At 37.4% G+C, this 20627-nt stretch overlaps 1 protein-coding gene across 1 annotated transcript; it reads right to left on the bottom strand.

The window, feature by feature from the left end:
- Positions 1–1830: 1830 nt before the first annotated feature.
- Positions 1831–19926, bottom strand: Atg6 (Beclin-1-like Atg6). The gene is made up of 8 exons (XM_070090991.1): positions 19805–19926; positions 18895–19023; positions 16379–16530; positions 15824–16030; positions 12416–12603; positions 11651–11924; positions 9884–10107; positions 1831–4785 (listed from the first exon to the last, which is right to left on the bottom strand). Exons 2-8 carry the CDS (start codon positions 19001–19003, stop codon positions 4665–4667), a joined length of 1275 nt encoding a protein of 424 aa, XP_069947092.1. The 5' UTR covers positions 19004–19023; positions 19805–19926; the 3' UTR covers positions 1831–4664.
- Between the last annotated feature and the right edge of the window lie 701 nt (positions 19927–20627).

The following is a 20627-nucleotide window of genomic DNA, read 5'->3' as shown; positions in this document are numbered from 1 at the left end:
CAGTGGTACCTCAGGATACGAACAGCTCAAAACTCGACCAATTACGTAATTGCTTTTGTAAGGGTCTGAAACAGATTAATCTAATTTACATTATTCCTTATGGGAACAAATTCGTTCAGTATCAGCACTCGAACAGCCTTCTGGAACGAAATAAATTCATATCCCGAGGTACCACTGTCCCTTTCTTGAGAGATTCCTCTTTTGTTAACTCTATATTTTTTGGAGGTGAATGTATTCATATATTTAGGAGTGGACGTGTCAGCAGATGGGTCTATGAAGGATGAGGTGAATCACAGAATTGATGAGGGTAAAAGGGTAAGTGGGGCACTTAGGACTTTGTCCGTGGAAGCAAAAAGGGGAATGTACGAGTGTAGTTATACCAACACTTATATGGGTGTGAAGCATAGGTGATGAATGTTGCAACAAGGAAAAGGCTGGAGGCAGTGGAGATGTCATGTCTCAGGACAATGTCTGGTGTGAATATAATGCAAAGAATTCGTAGTTTGGAAATTAGGAGAAGGTGCAGGATTACCAAAACTATTATCCAGAGGGCTGAGGAGTGGTTGTTGAGGGGGTTCGGACATGAAGAGAGAATGGAACAAAACAGAATGACTTCGAGTGCATAAATCTGTAGTGGAGGGAAGGCGGGGTAGGGGTCGGTCTAGGAAAGGTTGGAGGGAGGGGGGTAAAGGAGGTTTTGTGTGCGAGGGGCTTGGACTTCCAGTAAACATGTGTGAGCATATTTGATAGGAGTGAATGGAGACAGATGGTTTTTGTAATACTTGATGTGCTGCTGGAGTGTGAACAAAGTAACATGAAGGTATGCAGGGAAACTGGCAGACTGGACTTGAGTCCTGGAGATGGGAAGTACAGTGTCTGCACTCTGAAGGAGGGGTGTTAATGTTGCAGTTTTATAACTGTACTGTAAAGCACCCCTCTGGTAAGACAGTGATGGAGTGAATCATAATGAAAGTGTATATAATGACAATAAGAAAATAGTTCTGGTGGTGTGGGGCAAGGGGCTTGGATATGCAGCTGGCATATGTGAGCGTGTTGAAATAAGATTGAATGAATGGTTTCTGTTACCTGACGAGCTATTTGGAGTGTGAGCAGGGTAATATTTTGTGAAAGGATTCAGGGACTTAAGTCCTGGAGGTGGGAATTACAATGCCTGCACTTTAAAGGAGGGTGTGGGATACTGGCCGTTTGGAGGGACATCTAAACTGTCATATATGAGCACCTCTGCAAGGACAGTGATTATGTACGAATGATAAGTTTTTTCTTTCTTTTTGGGTCACCCTGCCTGTGGGAAACAGCCGATGTGTTAAAAAAAGAAAAAATTTAGGTAATGCAGTGATTACTTGTTAAATATGTTAGGTTTCATTTGTTGTTGTCATATTGTTTTAATTCTGATTTAGCACTAATATACCATACTTATGTATTCTCAAATAATTTTGTTTTACTGAAGTTGGTGGATTTTTTATATTATTGTATATCAAGCAGTTTATTTTCTTACATTTTTCATGTTAACAATACAGTACTAATTAAAAAATTAATTAGTTGCATTAAGTCACCCTTTAAATATGTATGGCCCTCAGAGGTTCCTTGATGCTGGTAAGAGACTTTTGATACAAGGAATTGGACTTGTTTTCTCCTTCCTTAGATGAAAACTGATTGCCTCCCGCTTATCAGGTGCCGTGATATCCATGTGGGTTTAGCACATTCTCCGAATACAACACTAATAGAGTACTCTGTGGTTAGGAGGTAACATCAAACCAGCATACCTTTCTTCAAACCTGGCATGTACTGTGAATATCACTATGGGAAGTGAATATCACTCTGAAGGAGGGGTGTTACTGTTGCAGTTTTATAACTGTAGTGTAAAGCACCCCTCTGGTGCTTTACACTACTCTTCATTATCAAGTAATTAAATTTTACAAAAGTATTTGTATGAAATAATACATACGGTAATTTTTCATGCAGGTTGACAACACTAGATAAAATAATAAAAAAAAAAACTTGAGAAAGTTGAGGTACACCCTAGGCTAAGTTACTACTATAGATGGCCAAGTTTTTCCTTCTTGCCTTGACTGTGTGTGTACTTGCCTATTTGTGGTTGCAGGGGTCATTTCATAGCTCCTGGCCCTGCCTCCTTATCAAAGTAGACAAGTTCCTCAAAGGTGAGAATGTCATTATGTAACAAATCAAGTATAAGCAGAAATGAAACGTGAAAACTGGTAATGACTGCTATACAGTAGGTCCCAGACTTATGATGACCCACACTTACAATTTTGGCACTTTGGATATTATTAATTAGTTATGGACACAATCTCCCTTCTGAATCTCAGGAATGCTCATGGCCATAGAAATATCACTTCCAGTGAACAAAACTGTACTAATATTCAGTATAAATACCATAATGTACTGCAGCTGTAAATAACATATACACATTAATATTGTTTGGTGCTATTTGCAGTTGAAAAGGAGTATATAGCATGGAATGTAAAATACTAAGTAAATTATCTTACCTGAAAATCAAATCAGAGAATATTATGGTTTGAGAATGTATCTTTGAATATAATATGGGCATTTATGGAAAAGTAGATTCCAAACACTCTTGGTTACAATTTTCATGAACACAAACATTACAAAGCCTTACTGTACAATGTAATTTAAAATGGAGTGGTATACATAAACCACATTATGGGCTTCAATGTATGAAAACACATCTCTGTGCTGGTCCTCATGGCACTTTCAAAGTACCAGTTTAGCAAACGTGGATCATCGTCAGTAGGGGACCTATTGTATAATGCCACAATTCTTACGAGGGATTGAAGACAAATTGTAAAGGTTGGTGGATGAATTTGGGCGGATGTATAAAAGGAAATTAGAAGTGAATATGGATAAGAGCAAGGCCATGAGGGTAACAAAAAGCCTAGCTTATTAGTAAGTTGAATATTAGACTAGAGGGAGTATGGAGGAAGCAGATGTATATATTTAGATATTTGGGAGGAAATGTCAACAGACTGGTCTACAAAAAATTAAGTGAACCATAGAATAGATGAGGGAAAATAAGTAGGTAGTGTGTTGAAGCATCTTTGAAATGAAAATAGCTTTTTTTATTTTTTATTAGCACACTGGCCAATTCCCACCAAGGCAGGGTGGCCCGAAAAAGAAAAACTTTCACCATTATTCACTACATCACTGTCTTGCCAGAAGGGTGCTTTACACTACAGTTTTTAAACTGCAACATTAACACCCCTCCTTCAGAGTGCAGGCACTGTACTTCCCATCTCCAGGACTCAAGTCCGGCCTGCCGGTTTCCCTGAACCCCTTCATAAATGTTACTTTGCTCACTCTCCAACAGCACGTCAAGTATTAAAAACCATTTGTCTCCATTTACTCCTATCAAACACGCTCACGCATGCCCGCTGGAAGTCCAAGCCCCTCGCACACAAAACCTCCTTTACCCCTTCCCTCCAACCTTTCCTAGGCCAGCCCCTACCCCGCCTTCCTTCCACTACAGACTGATACACTCTTGAAGTCATTCTGTTTCGCTCCATTCTCTCTACATGTCCGAGCCACCTCAACAACCCTTCCTCAGCCCTCTGGACAAGTTTTGGCAATCCCACACCTCTCCTAACTTCCAAACTACGAATTCTCTGCATTGTATTCACACCACACATTGCCCTCAGACATGACATCTCCACTGCCTCCAGCCTTCTCCTCGCTGCAACATTCATAGCTTATGGATGCCACAAGAATGTACCAGAGTATAGTAATACCAACATTTTATATGGATGTGAAGTATAGGTGTTGAACACTGAAGCAAGGAGGCAGAGATTCCACGATTCAAGGAATTGGACATGACCTTTCCTTCTTTAAATCAAACCTGTATGATCCCTAATGGTTTAGCCTCTTCTTCCCTAAATGAATGTAATAAGAATTTATGGAGAAGTGTCAAATCTGTAGGTCATCAGTATTTTGAATGGGAAGTTATCAGGTCTGATTTGAGGAAGGACTGGTTGTTCAAGTTTAGAGCCTATTTATTACACAAGGGTCATTAAGGCTGCATGAAACATGTTCAATAACTGAAGAATACATTGCACTTTTATTCCTAAATTAAATTGAACTGTATATACTGTATACACTTTCTTTCAACACACTGGCTATATCCCACCGAGGCGGGGTGGCCCAAAAGGAAAAATGAAAGTTTCCTCTTTTACATTTAGTAATATATACAGGAGAAGGGGTTACCAGCCCCTTGCTCCTATTGTATACACCTATGTATATATTTATTGGTCTGAGAAAGAGGGTGACTCCAATTACTTGAATCAAAAGTCATTCATTGGCATTGTGACACATTCCTTGAAGAGTGCCATTTCAAATTAACTTTTCATATACACATTTTTTTAATTCCTATCTCTTAGCATTAGTTTATTTACACTAATTACAACCCAAGAAACTCATTTATTATTATTATAATCAAAAAGAAGTGCTAAGCCACAAGGGCTATACAGCGCTGCTAGAAACTCATTTATAAATACAGAAAATATATATATCACCTTTCCATTCCTTATTTTAGTATATCTAGAACAACCTCACCCTCAAGTCTTTCCCCAAGCCTATTTGATAGGTTTATCTTGAGTCCACAATTTTTGTACCTAACTTTCACCCTGTGTACTAGAGAAAAGGGCTGAAGATACCCATGTAAGTCCCCATTTCAGATTAGTCAAGAGGAACTTGAGAGCTTTGGTCCACTGTTCTTCACTGTTGAACTGCATCCTGTAAAAGATAACAGTTTTAAAGAATATAAAAGGCACAATACCATGACTGGAATAACCCACACTTAGGAGACAAACTTATGATGACATTTTGGTCCAACTTAGACCATTAACTAGTCTTACAAATACGATGGGAGAGGAGTGAGAATGTATACAAGGGGCAGGGGATGGGAGAGGTAGTATTAGCAGTAGTAGTAGAAGTGCAACAGTGATAGACATGGCAATGAAAAGGTAGTAGTGGTAGTGAAAAAAAAGAGGGCACAGAGTGGTGCAAGTGAAGGACTAGTAGTAATAGTGGAAGTAGTCTAAGGAACAAGAAAAACAGAGGAGCACTGTGGGAGAGCTAATGTTCCATGGGAGTAGGACAAACTCCTTGCAGGACAAAACCCTACAGGACAGAGTGCACCTAGACAGAAAATAGTAATGGCAAAGAAAATATAGGCAGGGTGAGGAAGCAGGGAAAGGAGATAAAGATCAGATCAAGTCGTGAGTATTTTAAGGAGTTGACACTGTAATGAGAAAAGGAAGTATTTACAAAGCCAGGACTAAGATTTATACTAATTATGTTGTGTATAAGGGATGCTTCAACAAGACAGTCTGTGAAGCCAGACAATTTTGGCAGAGGACTAGTTAATAGGATGATCATAATCTCTATCATGACCAAACAGAGCACTGTTAGTGTCAGCATCTTTTGTGTTCCTTATGTCTGTCAGAAAGTGAGCGGCCAGTTTCACCAAAGTAATGGAAACGACAAGAGGTGCAGGAAATGGAGTAAACTTCAGAAGCATCAGTAATAGGAGGAGAGGTATGAACAAGATTACTACAAAGAGTACTAGTTTAGCAAGAAGAAAGTGTGATTTCTAAAGAATAATGTGTTGTTAAGATATGGAAGACTGGAAATATAAGGAAGCAAAGGGTAGGAGATTTCACAGAAGAGAGTTTGGGAGAGCAGAAAGTCCATTTAGCATGTGAATAGGCAGAGTTTATGAAACTGGAGGGATAGCCAAAGCAAAAGAGCAAACTGCAAAGAGTAGAAATTTCTTAGTCAAAAAACTTTCTATCTAGATGGGTTCTGTTCTATGGGGTTTTGTCCTGCAGGGATTTTATCCTACCCTTGTGGGACATTAGCTCTCCTGTGGTGCTCTGTTCTTGTTCCTTGAACTACCTCCACTATTAAGATAAGAACGAAGGAACACTGCAGCAGGCCTACTGGCCCATGCGAGGCAGGTCCAAGTCTCCTACCGGCTTAAGCCAATGCACCCAACCTAGTCAGGTCAGGTCACCTTGACTTAAGGGAGGAACACGGCAACCGTCCTGGTAGCACAAGCTAATCAGGTCCAACTCACACCCACCCACACCCACTCATGTATTTATCCAACCTATTTTTAAAGCTACACAACGTTCTGGCCTCTATAACTGTACTTGGGAGTTTGTTCCACTCATCCACAACTCTATTACCAAACCAGTACTTTCCTATATCCTTCCTGAATCTGAATTTTTCTAACTTAAAACCATTGCTGCGAGTCCTGTCTAGGCTAGATATTTTCAGCACACTATTTACATCCCCTTTATTTATTCCTGTCTTCCATTTATACACCTCAATCATATCCCCCCTAATTCTACGTCTTTCTAGAGAGTGCAGTTTCAGGGCCTTTAGTCTATCCTCATAGGGAAGGTTTCTGATACATGGGATCAACTTTGTCATCCTCCTTTGTACATTTTCCAGAGCATTTATATCCATTCTGTAATACGGTGACCAAAACTGTGCAGCATAATCTAAATGAGGCCTAACTAAGGATGTATAGAGTTGAAGAACAACCTGAGGACTCCTATTATTTATGCTTCTTGATATAAAGCCAAGGATTCTATTAGCTTTATTGCGAACACTTATGCACTGTTGTCTTGGTTTCAGATTACTGCTAACCAGAACTCCTAAATCTTTTTCGCAATCCATAATATTAAGATCTACATTATTTAGTTTATATGTGGCATGGTTATTGTCCTGTACTACTATTCTTTCACATACGCTCCATTGTGGCCCCCTTTTCTCACTACCAGTACTACCTTCATATAGCCACCTCTTTCACTGTTGCACTTCTACTACTACTACTACTGCTGCTGTTGCTACTACTACATTATTGCTACTCCCTCCTCCAATTCTACTTCTCCTGTCCTCTGCCTCCCCCCCCTTTATATACTCTTACTCCAATCCCTTTGCACTTCTGTGTAACTAGATAATGGTTGAAGTCAGACCGAAATGTTGTCATAATTTTCAGTCTCCTAGGTGCAGGTTATGTATAAAAGATTTAGTTCCATTGGTTAAAAGTATTTCAGATCACAAGCTAACTTACTGTTATGCAATTAATTCTAAGTAACAGGAAAGCCAGTGTAATCTTATAAACATCAGCTGATCTTAATGCTTCATAAAAAATTAGTTTAAAGTACAAGAATAAAAAATTCCATGATATCAATCTTGTATGTAAGTCATCTGAAGAATACAGCATTAATTCATCTGAGAATAGTGCCTGAACGAAGCACTTTTAATGTATCCTTATTTACTTAATGTACAGTACAGTGGACCCCCGCTTTACGATCAGCTCCCAATGCGACCAATTATGTAAGTGCGTTTGTACGTGTATGTTTGGCGGTCTGAAATGGACTAATCTAATTCACAATATTCCTTATGGGAACAAATTCGTTCAGTAATGGCACCTGAACATACTTCTGGAATGAAATAATATCGTAAGCTGGGGGTCCACTGTACAGTTAAATACTGAAGCTTCAAATTGATACTTCGAAGAATTGTGAACTGTGTGTTTGTACTGAAAATAAGGATTACAATTTTCTTTCCTTTGGGAAAATCAAAACCAAATGATATATTTTAAACAGGAAAGTGATACATTTACAGGTGGTTCTTGACTTTCGATATTTCAAATTTACGATGGTGCAAAAACAATTACTTTGGAGATGAAACATAAGATAATTACCCAACATGAAAACAACAAATCCACAACTTATATTCTTTTTTATTTACTTTTTAATACTGGTATTTAATTAGTTTAATTATTTATTTACTTATTCAGTGACAGCGAGGGGCTTGGACTTCCAGCAGGCATGCGTGAGCGTGTTTGATAGGAGTGAATGGAGACAAATGGTTTTTAATACTTGACGTGCTGTTGGAGTGTGAGCAAAGTAACATTTATGAAGGGATTCAGGGAAACCGGCAGGCCGGACTTGAGTCCTGGAGATGGGAAGTACAGTGCCTGCACTCTGAAGGAGGGGTGTTAATGTTGCAGTTTAAAAACTGTAGTGTAAAGCACCCTTCTGGCAAGACAGTGATGGAGTGAATGATGGTGAAAGTTTTTCTTTTTCGGGCCACCCTGCCTTGGTGGGAATCGGCCAGTGTGATAATAAAAAATAAATAATAGAGGTAAGACAGAATGTAGGATTGCGGATGAGCAAGGAGGTTTTAGAGTGGGTAGGGGATGTGTAGATCAAGTGTTTACATTGAAGCATATATGTGAACAGTATTTAGATAAAGGTAGGGAAGTTTTTATTGCATTTATGGATTTAGAAAAGGCATATGATAGAGTGGATAGAGGAGCAATGTGGCAGATGTTGCAAGTATATGGAATAGGTGGTAAGTTACTAAATGCTGTAAAGAGTTTTTATGAGGATAGTGAGGCTCAGGTCAGGGTGTGTAGAAGAGAGGGAGACTACTTCCCGGTAAAAGTAGGTCTTAGACAGGGATGTGTAATGTCACCATGGTTGTTTAATATATTTATAGATGGGGTTGTAAAGGAAGTAAATGCTAGGGTGTTTGGGAGAGGGGTGGGATTAAATTTTGGGGAATCAAATTCAAAATGGGAATTGACACAGTTACTTTTTGCTGATGATACTGTGCTTATGGGAGATTCTAAAGAAAAATTGCAAAGGTTAGTGGATGAGTTTGGAAATGTGTGTAAAGGTAGGAAGTTGAAAGTGAACATAGAAAAGAGTAAGGTAATGAGGGTATCAAATGATTTAGATAAAGAAAAATTGGATATCAAATTGGGGAGGAGGAGTATGGAAGAAGTGAATGTTTTCAGATACTTGGGAGTTGACGTGTCAGCGGATGGATTTATGAAGGATGAGGTTAATCATAGAATTGATGAGGGAAAAAAGGTGAGTGGTGCATTGAGGTATATGTGGAGTCAAAAAACGTTATCTATGGGGGCAAAGAAGGGAATGTATGAAAGTATAGTAGTACCAACACTCTTATATGGGTGTGAAGCTTGGGTGGTAAATGCAGCAGCAAGGAGACGGTTGGAGGCAGTGGAGATGTCCTGTTTAAGGGCAATGTGTGGTGTAAATATTATGCAGAAAATTCGGAGTGTGGAAATTAGGAAAAGGTGTGGAGTTAATAAAAGTATTAGTCAGAGGGCAGAAGAGGGGTTGTTGAGGTGGTTTGGTCATTTAGAGAGAATGGATCAAAGTAGAATGACATGGAAAGCATATAAATCTATAGGGGAAGGAAGGAGGGGTAGGGGTCGTCCTCGAAAGGGTTGGAGGGGGTAAAGGAGGTTTTGTGGGCAAGGGGCTTGGACTTCCAGCAAGCGTGCGTGAATGTGTTAGATAGGAGTGAATGGAGACGAATGGTACTTGGGACCTGACGATCTGTTGGAGTGTAAGCAGGGTAATATTTAGTGAAGGGATTCAGGGAAACCGGTTATTTTCATATAGTCGGACTTGAGTCCTGGAAATGGGAAGTACAATGCCTGCACTTTAAAGGAGGGGTTTGGGATATTGGCAGTTTGGAGGGATATGTTGTGTATCTTTATATGTGTATGCCTCTAGGCTGTTGTATTCTGAGCACCTCTGCAAAAGCAGTGATAGTGTGTGAGTGTGGTGAAAGTGTTGAATGATGATGAAAGTATTTTCTTTTTGGGGATTTTCTTTCTTTTTTGGGTCACCCTGCCTCGGTGGGAGACGGCCGACTTGCTGAAAAAACAAACAAACAAAAAAAATATTCATATTCGACTTACGATGGGTTCATCGGAATGTAACCCCATTGTAAGTCAAGGAGTACCTGTATACTATGTTTTATACAAAGGATTCACCTTATAGAAAGAGAATTGCCAGATGTAGGATCTTCAATACAGTGTTTATTGATACGGTATGGCAGACAGAAACGAGCTGCTTGACCTTCCTGTGCCTCAACATGTTGCTGAAATTCTGCTACACATTCCAAGAAGGCTGTCATTCCTGCATCAAACTTGGTATCCCACAAGAATCGGAATCCACCAGATCCATACAAGGGTAATTCACGATTTTCACCAATAACCTGCAGAAAGTGGAAAAAATCTTAATCTTTTGTGCAAAGTAAAGCATAACTGATAACTGTCTCTGCTTATGAGCATTATTTCTATTTACAGTTGACCATCAGTTAACATGGTAGTTACATTTCTGAAAACAGCGTGTAAACAAAAATGCATGTGAAATGAACTGAAGAACATATGGGGAAAAACAGGGTTACGTTTATTACACCTCCACTTTTCTATTGCTGGCAAATGCACGTTTTTGCTGGCATCATCTTCCCATGAAGGCTTGTTTTGTCAACATTAAAACACTTGCTGAGGCTTGCAGCTACCCTCAGAAATAATTTCCTGTAATTCAGAAGGGAAATTCTTCCCTGTAGCAGTGGCCAGCAGAACCACTTTCAGCAGAAAATTTAATATTTATACAACTGACTGCAATATGAACTTGTGAAACTAACCTGTATTAAACAAGCACTCTTATTCAGGTGCACCTTTCTTGTTTTTTTGCTCAATCTGCTCAATAACTTGCATCTTATTTAGCTGTTCTGACCTATTTGTCATTCTTTTCAGGAGGTCACAACCTGGGTTACTCATAGAACAAGCTTGTATCTTTGCCTCATTCTTCCTAATTGTGTAAATTGATGCCTCATTCAGGCCATAGGCCTATGCCATCTCCACACGTGCACCCTCCTTAAGCTTATTTAATATCTAGAGTTTCTTCAAAACACAAAGACTTAAATGTTTATGTATCTTCTTTGCACACAGAATCACTCACATTCCTCTTGGGTGTCATGGTTACTATTTAGAGACAAGATGGGATGAGGAAAGCATAGAACTGAGGTGGGAGAGGGAAGTTGTGTATATTGCATAGGCCTGTCCCATAAAGCAATAGACTCTACCTAAGGCTCACTGTAAGATGGAAGAGAAAGAACCCAGCATATTCTGCATTTTCCCTATATGCACTCTGCTGTGTAAACTGTTTAATATGGAATGTTCACCAAAAATATGCCATATTTTTGCAACAACGTTAAGGTGAAAATGTGTTAACAGATTGTGTTAGCCGATGATCTAATGTAGAATGTTAGTAGTAAAATTGCAACATGAAATTTGACTAGACCAAAAACCCAAACTAACAAAATATAACGAACTACAGTACATATATCAATTATTTTGTTCTCAGATACATATGCCACAGCTGAACTATAGTATATATATTTGAGAGCACTGAAGAATGTGATTCTTTATCAACTTTGATTAATGAAAATGTAAGAAATGTCTTAAACTGAGTAAAGATAATGCACAATTAACATACATACAGTACAGGTAAAACATCACAGAATGTTTAATGGTATATTAATTTTGAATACAATGACTCCCTTAAAGGAGGTGTACTTGATGCTGGTGAGGCACTCTTGAGTCAGGGAAGCAGACATATCCTCTTCTTACTTGGATCAAGGCCAACTTGTGCTGTATGGCCCCTGTAGGTTTTGTGTTGTGACCCCTATGGGTTTAGAACATCCTTAATTATAATAATACATACACTGTCACTTGTTATTAAAAACCACTAACCTCAATATATGAATGGTTGCCATAAGGAACTAATCTGTATTTAGAAAACTTTAGTCCTATCTTCCTAGCTAGCGAAGCTAAGAGCAGAACAGTCTGGCCCCAGGCAGCATTTATTTCTTGCCAGGTGACAGGAGCAGTAGGAAGACGACCTAAGCGAAGATTGTTTATTGTTCCAAAATGGCCAGAATGCCAGATATGGAAAGTTGTATTAAACACATTTGTCTTTTTCAATCGCTCGAGTTGATTTTGCGTGTAGGTCAGTTGGCTTTTCAAGCTGAAAAGATACAAGAAAAAATAAGTTAACATTAGATTTTTCAAGGAAGCTTTCATTTAATTACTGTGTGACAATTATATTTCAATATACAGTACTTATTATCTACCTGTTAATTTTTTGTTCCAAAATAGGTCAATGTACTGTAAATGTAAACAAAGAAAATGCAAAGAACCATAAGAATGAAAGCAGTGTAAGTAGAGCACTGCACAAAGAAAACTTGGTCATTGCATAAGAACTCAGATCAACAACTCGTAATAAAAAAAGAAATGTAAAGTCTAAGGAAATACTTCTTATCATTTTATTTAAAAGAGAAATCCTCCTTTGTTAAAAAAGACAATAAAATTTAAGCAAAAACAAGTCTTCTAAGAGAGTGAGAAAGAGCTACTTGGCTGATGGCTGGACAGAATATAATACCTACACTGGGCCAACTTAAATGCCTTCCTCTATTACCCTCTTCTGCATATTATCTAACTAAATTTTGCATGTCTTGCCTTCTATTCTCATCTTCCATAGCAGTGAGCTGTGACTTGTGAGTACAATACTCCCTCCAGTAACGTTCTTCTTCATCTTCCAACTGTGCCTTTTCTTCTTCGTGCTTCTCCAACACCTTTTGAGCAGCATCTTGTTCAGCCTCCACCTCTGCTAACTCCTTGATCAGCCGTTCTTCTTCAAGTTGTAGCTGAAATATCAGAACTAGAATATATAAAAAATTGTCTTTGGTTAATAATATGCAAGTACAGTGGACCCTCGACTAACGCTATTAATCCGTTCCTGAGAGCTCATCGTTAGTCAAAATAATCGTTAGTCAAGTTAATTTTCCCCATAAGAAATAATGGAAATCAAATTAATCCGTGCAAGACACCCAAAATTATTGAAAAAAAAATTTTTAACACATGAAATATTAATTTTAATACACACAAACTGAAGAAGACATGCACAGTTACATGACACTTACCTTTATTGAAGATCTGGTGATGATTGATGGGATGGGAAGAGGGGAGTGTGTTGATGGTCTTAGTGTTCAGAAGGGGAATCCCCTTCCATTAGGACTTGAGGTGGCAAGTCCTTTTTTCGGGGTTACTTCCCTTCTTTTAATGCCACTAGGACCAGCTTGAGAGTCACTGGACCTCTGTCGCACAACATATCTGCCCATAGAGGCCTGTACCTCCCGTTCCTTTATAACATTCCTAACGTGTTTCACAACATTGTCAGTGTCACCATTAAACACTTGTTCAGGTTTCAGTCCTTCATTGTCTATGTACTCCTTGAATTCCTGCACATATTTTTCAGCTGCTTTTTGGTTCAAACTGGCAGCCTCACCATGCCTTATCACACTATGTATGCCACTACGATTCTTAAATCTCTCAAACCAACCTTTGCTGGCCTTAAATTCACTCACATCACCACTAGTTGCTGGCATTTTTCTAATTAAATCGTCATGCAACTTCCTAGCCTTTTCACATATGATCGCTTGAGAGATGCTATCTCCTGCTATCTGTTTTTCATTTATCCATACCAATAACAGTCTCTCAACATCTTCTATCACTTGCGATCTCAGTTTCGAAAACATAGTTGCACCTTTGGCAAGAACAGCTTCCTTGATTGCCGTTTTCTTGGCCACAATAGTAGCGATGGTTGATTGGGGTTTTGTGTACAGCCTGGCCAGCTCGGAGACATGCACTCCACTTTCATACTTAGCAATGATCTCTTTCTTCATATCCATAGTAATTCTCACCCTTTTTGCTGTAGGGTTGGCACTAGAAGCTTTCTTTGGGCCCATGGTGACTTATTTTGCAGGTGCAATCACTAAAAAGGCTGTGATAATATGAAATGTTCCGATTGTATGCTTGGAAGCGACCGTGGTGGCTGGCTGGCTTGTAAACACTGGCCAGAAGTGGACGCGTCTCAGACGGAAGGAATAGTGTTGGTCGAGTTTTTTAGCGCTAATCGAGGCAAAATTTTTGCGATAAAATGTATCGCTAGTCAGATTTATCGTTAATCGATGCCATCGCTGGTCGAGGGTCCACTGTACAGTACTGAACTGAAGCCAATGAGTATTTGCTACTGTGTATTTTGTGCAAGCAAACACACACGTATAAACCACCCAAGAAATTTGATTCTCAACAAGCAAAGCATAAAGACTAAGATAAAATTGTCTCTACTTCCAGGAATATAGAAAAGTCAGAGAACTACTGGTTTAAATACAGGTGTGCAGTATTGAATCCTTTTGGGTAAGACATACAAAATTGCCCAAATTTTACAATATGGCTAACATTACCCAGAATTGATGAAAAAGACACCAATTGTTTCTTTTTCACCACTTTTCAGTTTTGTGTCATTTGCTTGCAATGCCCAAAATTAACAATTTATTCCTAAAGCAATTAAAATATAATTATGGTGTATTTCACTAATGAAATAAACAATGTTAAGGTAAAACAAATAATTAGTAATTAAGAACATATACATAAAGGAGTGTATCTCACTTCATATAAGTTGAACATTTACTTTAATCCTTACTTTAGGAATTAAAGTATTCTTGACCTAAGAGTTATTAGTTAGAAATTGTCACTGGTGCTCATATATATCAAATTATGAGAAATCCCTATGCTACACTGGCTAACTATAAAATAGCTTTAAAATACAGTGGACCCTCGACCAACGATATTAATCCGTTCCTGAGGGCTCATTGTTAGTCAAAATTATCATTAGTCGAGTTAATTTTCCCCATAAGAAATAATGGAAATCAAATTAATCCGTGCAAGACACTCAAAAGTATGAAAAAAAAAAATTTACCAAATGAAATATTAAGATGAAATTAAGACACATGTGCAACATCTGAGTATCTTTATTGTAGACGTTTCGCCATCCAGTGGCTTTATCAATACAAATTCTAGGACATAACTTGAAGACAGTAGAACTATGTACAGAAGATGAGGTAATCAGTCCCTCAACCTAGGAGTAGGTGCGAAGAGCACCATAGTCGTGGAGATTCTGGATGGCGAAACGTCTACAATAAAGATACCCAGATGTTGCACATGTGTCTTAATTTCATCTTGTCGGTATTATATACCATTCTTACACAACATGAAATATTAAGTTTAATGCAATAGAATAATTACAATAACAACAACAATAGATTAATAACAATAGAATAATTGACACTTACCTTTAATGAAGATCTGGTGATGATTGATGGGATGGGAGGAGGAGAGAGTGTGGATGGTGTTAGTGTTTAGAAGGGGAATCCCTGTTTTCCATTTATATACCTTGATCATATCCCCCCTAATTCTACGCCTTTCGAGAGAGTGCAGATTCAGGGCCCTCAGTCTATCCTCATAGGGAAGATCTCATATGGGGGATATGATCGAGGTGTATAAATGGAAAACAGGAATAAATAAAGGGGATGTAAATAGCGTGCTGAAAATTTCCAGCCAAGACAGTACTCGCAGCAATGGTTTCAAGTTGGAAAAATTCAGATACAGGAAGGATATAGGAAAGCACTGGTTTGGTAATAGAGTTGTGGATGAGTGGAACAAACTCCCAAGTACAGTTATAGAGGCTAAAACGTTGTGTAGTTTTAAAAATAGGTTAGATAAATACATGAGTGGGTGTGAGTTGGACCTGACTAGCTTGTGCTACTAGGTCTGATGCCATGCTCCTTCCTTAAGTGGAAGTAACCTGACTAGGTGGGTCATTGGGCTAATCCGGGAGGAAGGGGGGACATGGACCTGCTTTGCATGGGTCAGTAGGCCTGCTGCAGTGTTCCTTCTTTCTTATCTTCTTATGTTATCAAATAAGCAATGAGAGCTAGCTGAATAGCTATACTATTTTAAAAACAAATGGAAAAATACTAAAGCTATACTATTCTTGTAATATTAACATAAAAGCATTTCACTTACATTTTTCAACTCATTCTCAAGAGCTGTAACATCAGTATCTGGCATATCTGTCAATGAAGCATATAACTGTTGTGACATCTGTGCCTGCTTTTGAGTTCTTGACAGTGTAGTGTCCATCAGGTCTAGCAGAGCATCAGTGCATTCTTCACAAAGAGGATGATCAATGCCACTGTTGGAGCTCACTAAGTCATAAAGATTTGTAGCTACCTGAAAAGGTATTCATATTTTGTGTTGAGGAACTAAAGAAAACACTGATGCTATAATAATACCTCATAAAAAGATGCAATCTGAAAACATATCAGCAACTAAACTTTTCTACATGTAATGTACATATATTACGCAGGACAGTATAGAAATATCTTAATTTCCAGGCTTTATAATAGCTTTTCAAATTTAACAAAATCAATAATTTAAATGCAAAATAAAATATTTTTGCTCTACTGATGGAGTCGACAATTAAAATGAGATGAAAAATAGGTTATTATTAACTATTTTTATTTATATGCTTACTAATTTACTATATTGAAAAGAAAAAAAAAAAGACTTTATAATGACCTTAAGAGGTTGTGTTTTTTCAGTGTCACCTGATTCTCCAACTAATGTAAAGCCATGAGGGTGGTGGCCTGAGTCAGTCAATGGAAGTGGAGGTACCAATTTATCTACCTCTGATGGATCAAACTCTACCTCTTCTCCAGGATAAATAGGCACTGAGAAAAAAGAAGTTTGCATATAAAATTTATTTTAAAAAATTTAAACAAAAAAAATTAGGAAAATTACTTCAAGTATTTTTCATAAATTAAAATACATACTGAATATACATTCTGTATTATCCAGCAAATCACCATTCACAAACATTGTTTGATATAATCTCTCTCAATGTCCAGAACAGCTATGTTTCTCAATATTGCTCTACTTCATATAAATATCAAGTACATTGCATTTATATGTAGTGTGTATCATATTAACTGGTAAAATTTAATCAGTACCTAAATTATCTGTTAAGGTAAACAAAAAATCAAAGTCCATGAACAAAATAAATCAACTGACTGTTAGAAACAAAAATTGAATTCATGTTAGGTTACTATAATCTTAATAAAAATGTAAACAAATTAGTTATGGAATGATACACTTGTTCAATAAAGATTCCCATTCTTCAACTTAAACCATTTACATCACATAAATTACTTATATTTAGTAAGGATCAAAACACACCAAAATTAAATGGCAATTCATTACAATGATGACATACACAGAACCTACATAAATTATATAATTTAGCTTATAACATTCAACAAAAATTCAACATAGTCCCATTAAGCTTTCAGACAAATAAATGAGTTCTCTTCATCTAATTTACCCATTTTCATGGTTTAACAAGAGATCTGGCTAAAACATGATGCAACATATGTGCAACATTTAGTTTATGTAGGTACAATGCTAGTCATAACTGTAGGCCCAAAAATGGGGAAGGGTGGTACTATAATCTATTATAAAATAAAATAAAATGAAATATATGTACATAGGTATTGTAAAAACAAAGCATATTTGACGAGGACAAATTCAAACAATTTGCCACCAAAAACACTATATACAAAATCCCTCACACTGTACTAACCCAAAAAAATCAGTAATACTATCAGAAACAAATACAATTCATAAAAAAGTAAGAAAAAAAGACACCTACCAACTGCTGGATATAGTACAGTACTTTCATATTAACCTACATCAACAGAAAACCAATGAGTCACTGACATAACTGATAGCATGTATTTCTGCCTGCTATTGCACTCCATTACAAAACCCTATCTTCTACATTAGAGTAAATATGAACTAACATATTAGTAACAGCCCAACAAGAAGCTTGCACAATTACTGACAGGGCAACTGCCCACCATACTGCAATACATACATTATCTATAATTTATTGTTAGCACTTAAATTGGCACTTGAATATATAGGAAGGATTATTTGGTATTTTAACTCATCATATACCAAATTCCATTTGCTGAGTGTAATTAGTTTGATGAAACAAATCATGAACATACCCACAAAAAATCATTTGAACAAACATGGAAATTTAAATGCATAATTTTAACCAACATATATTCCTTTAACCCGTAAACGGTCCAAACATATATATACGTTCACTACCGTACTGCCCCAACTTTTTTGAGAAAAAAACATTGTTGTTTTTTAATAGGAAAAAAGAGCATATGGTACCCAGGCATCCCCAATTATTTTAATATGGTGCACAGTGAGTGCTCACACCCATTCTCACATGTCTAGGCGACTCAGGCTTATCGTGGCAATGTTAAATGTAGGACACATAAAACGTATATATACGTTTGGGGCACTAGCGGTAAAAACGTATACTATATACGTTTGAACCGTTTACGGGTTAAAAAACATCAAGTTATTTGAGAATATTATAATACTACTTCAATTCACAAAAGATGATTCTTGCATATTGTACACTTGGAAAATCTAGTCCCAAATCTGCACATGGAAATCACTCCCTACGAATGCAAAAGCTTCAGCATGTGATGCAACATCCCCCCCCAATGAAAAGAAGGGGTGCCATGAGTAAGCTAAGAGACAACACAATACTTGTAAGTGTCAGAGGCCCAAGTTTATTCAACTGCCTCCCAGCATATATAAGGCACCTAAAGTCAGCTCCTGACCAGCAAGGTTGTGGTTTGTATGTCGGTTTGCATGCAGCAAGCATTAACAGCCTGATCAATCAGGCCCTGATCATGGACTGGGCCGCAGGGTCAAGAAAACACCCACCAGGTATACTTCACACCTTGTTCCATTGCTCGCAGTGCTTTTTAATACTGCATTTAAAGTTTTAATGCAAAATTAACTGAACACCATTAAAATTTATGTTCCTATTACCTTTTATACAGTTATTCTTTTAGAATTTAGCAAGTAATTCTGGGCTTGGTATATGGTACCATATTTAAATTTTGAGATAATACTATTAAAATCTACACATACTTGAAAGAGAAGATACTGTACTTGTATTGTAATGAAAACCAACATGTATACTGATAAGAATGGATATTACTTACAAGCAAGTTCAGCAAGTGTGTGTTCATTGAGATGCGAGAACCCTGGATCCAACTGAATAGGGTGCAGGCAACGCTGGCATACAAAGTTGACTATAATACGAGGTTCCATATTTGCTTCTTCAAACAAGCCTGAAGACATCATACAATACTTTATTATTAGTAGAAGTAATAGTAGTAGTAGTAAAATAAGATTTATTCCAATTTTTAACTCTTGGGAAAGTTAGCCACCCAGGATAACCCAAGAAAGTCAATGCATCATTTCTCTTATTTCTATTGGGGTCCTTTAATCTTGTTCCCCAGGATGTGACCCACACCAGTCGACTAATACCTGGGTACCTTCTTACTGCTGGGTAAAGAGCAAATTGTACGTGGTTTACCTTTATTAGAAAAGTCAGTGTGATAGTTATTCATGTGGTAGGTTCAGAAGAGTATGCACACACTCATGCCAATGACAAACTTAAAGCCACAAGTGTCCCATCAAGGGAGGTTCCTTGATGCTGGTGAGGGGCTCTTGATCTAGGGAATTGAATCTGTGCTCCAGTTTCCTGAATTGAGCCTGAATACCATCCATCCCCCCCCACTTATGCGCTGCATAATCCTAAGGGTTTAGCGCTGCCCCATGATTATATACAACCACTAGTGTACTGGACCTCAGGTTGTAAGACCAACACACATTAGTAATGAGACTGGGTAGTAAGTTTATTTAGGCACAGGTACACCTAAGTACACAGTGTGAATTATACAAAGTAAATTACCTAGGATAACCCAAAAAGTCAGTCGAAGTGACTTATTTCCACTGGGATAACCTATTGAAGTTAAACACTGACGTATTTCCACTGGGGTCATAATTAGTGCATATATAGGTTGTAAATAACAATCAATAAAAATCAAATAAAGCAATAGGTATTACCCAATTGTTATTAGTTAAAACTGGAAGCTTTTCTTGAGGTTACTGTTGTTGTTGTGGTGGTGGTCTGAGGGCCACTGACAGCTTCCCTCCTATTGAATCCAGCGTCAGTTAATAATAAAGTAAGTCAGTCAGTAAGTTTATTAGTAAGTAAGTTTATTCAGGTATACACAAATAGTTACATAGATTATCATATACATAGCAGCATATGTGTAGAGAATCTGGGATAACCCAAAAAAAAGTCAGGGTGACTTATTTCCATTGGGGTCCTTTAATGGAATGATCGCTTTCTTTTAAGAAAGTGACTTAAAAATTAAATAAGTAAGTAAGTATATTTTTTTTACTGCAATATACAGGTAATGTAGTTTACATGTAATAAAATATTGTTAAGCAAAAAGAAAGCCACTAACATGCAGTGCATGTGTTGCCTGAGTAGCTAGTTTATTGTGCTAGCACATGCATGCTAGTAGCTTTCTTTTGTGCTTAACAACATTTTATTACATGTAAACTACATTTTTATACTGTACAAATAAATAATATGTTTGTGCATTCCATGCACAAACAAACAGCATTACAGAAGTTACAATGTGTCTTTATCAGACCTCGCTGAGCATTGTTACATCACTAGGAAGGAATATTTAGTCATTTTGTATTTTACAGTTATTTTATATAGTTGCTGTACATGGTACAATAGGGAATACAATCTAAAAACAAAATGTTTCGTATTACCGCTAAAAAAAAAAGAGATTGGTCATAGTTGGGTTGCAGTCTCTATAAAAACGTAAGTTAATTCACGTACAAATACACATAAATAAGTTACATAGTT

This window comes from Cherax quadricarinatus, chromosome 33 (genome assembly GCF_038502225.1).
Source record: "Cherax quadricarinatus isolate ZL_2023a chromosome 33, ASM3850222v1, whole genome shotgun sequence".
NCBI classification, from domain to species: Eukaryota; Metazoa; Arthropoda; class Malacostraca; order Decapoda; family Parastacidae; genus Cherax; species Cherax quadricarinatus.
Note: the sequence above shows the minus strand (reverse complement) of the source record. Positions and strands in the feature narration are given on the sequence as shown.

Excerpts from the sequence above, each read along its gene's own strand:
- Atg6 (XM_070090991.1), bottom strand. The coding sequence starts at position 19,003 with ATGGAACCTCGTATTATAGTCAACTTTGTATGCCAGCGTTGCCTGCAC. Across the intron at positions 16,531-18,894 it reads CACACTTGCTGAACTTGCTT|TGCCTATTTATCCTGGAGAA; the intron begins GTAAGTAATATC and ends CTTTTTTCTCAG. Across the intron at positions 11,925-12,415 it reads ATGGAAGATGAGAATAGAAG|CTTGAAAAGCCAACTGACCT; the intron begins GCAAGACATGCA and ends GTATCTTTTCAG.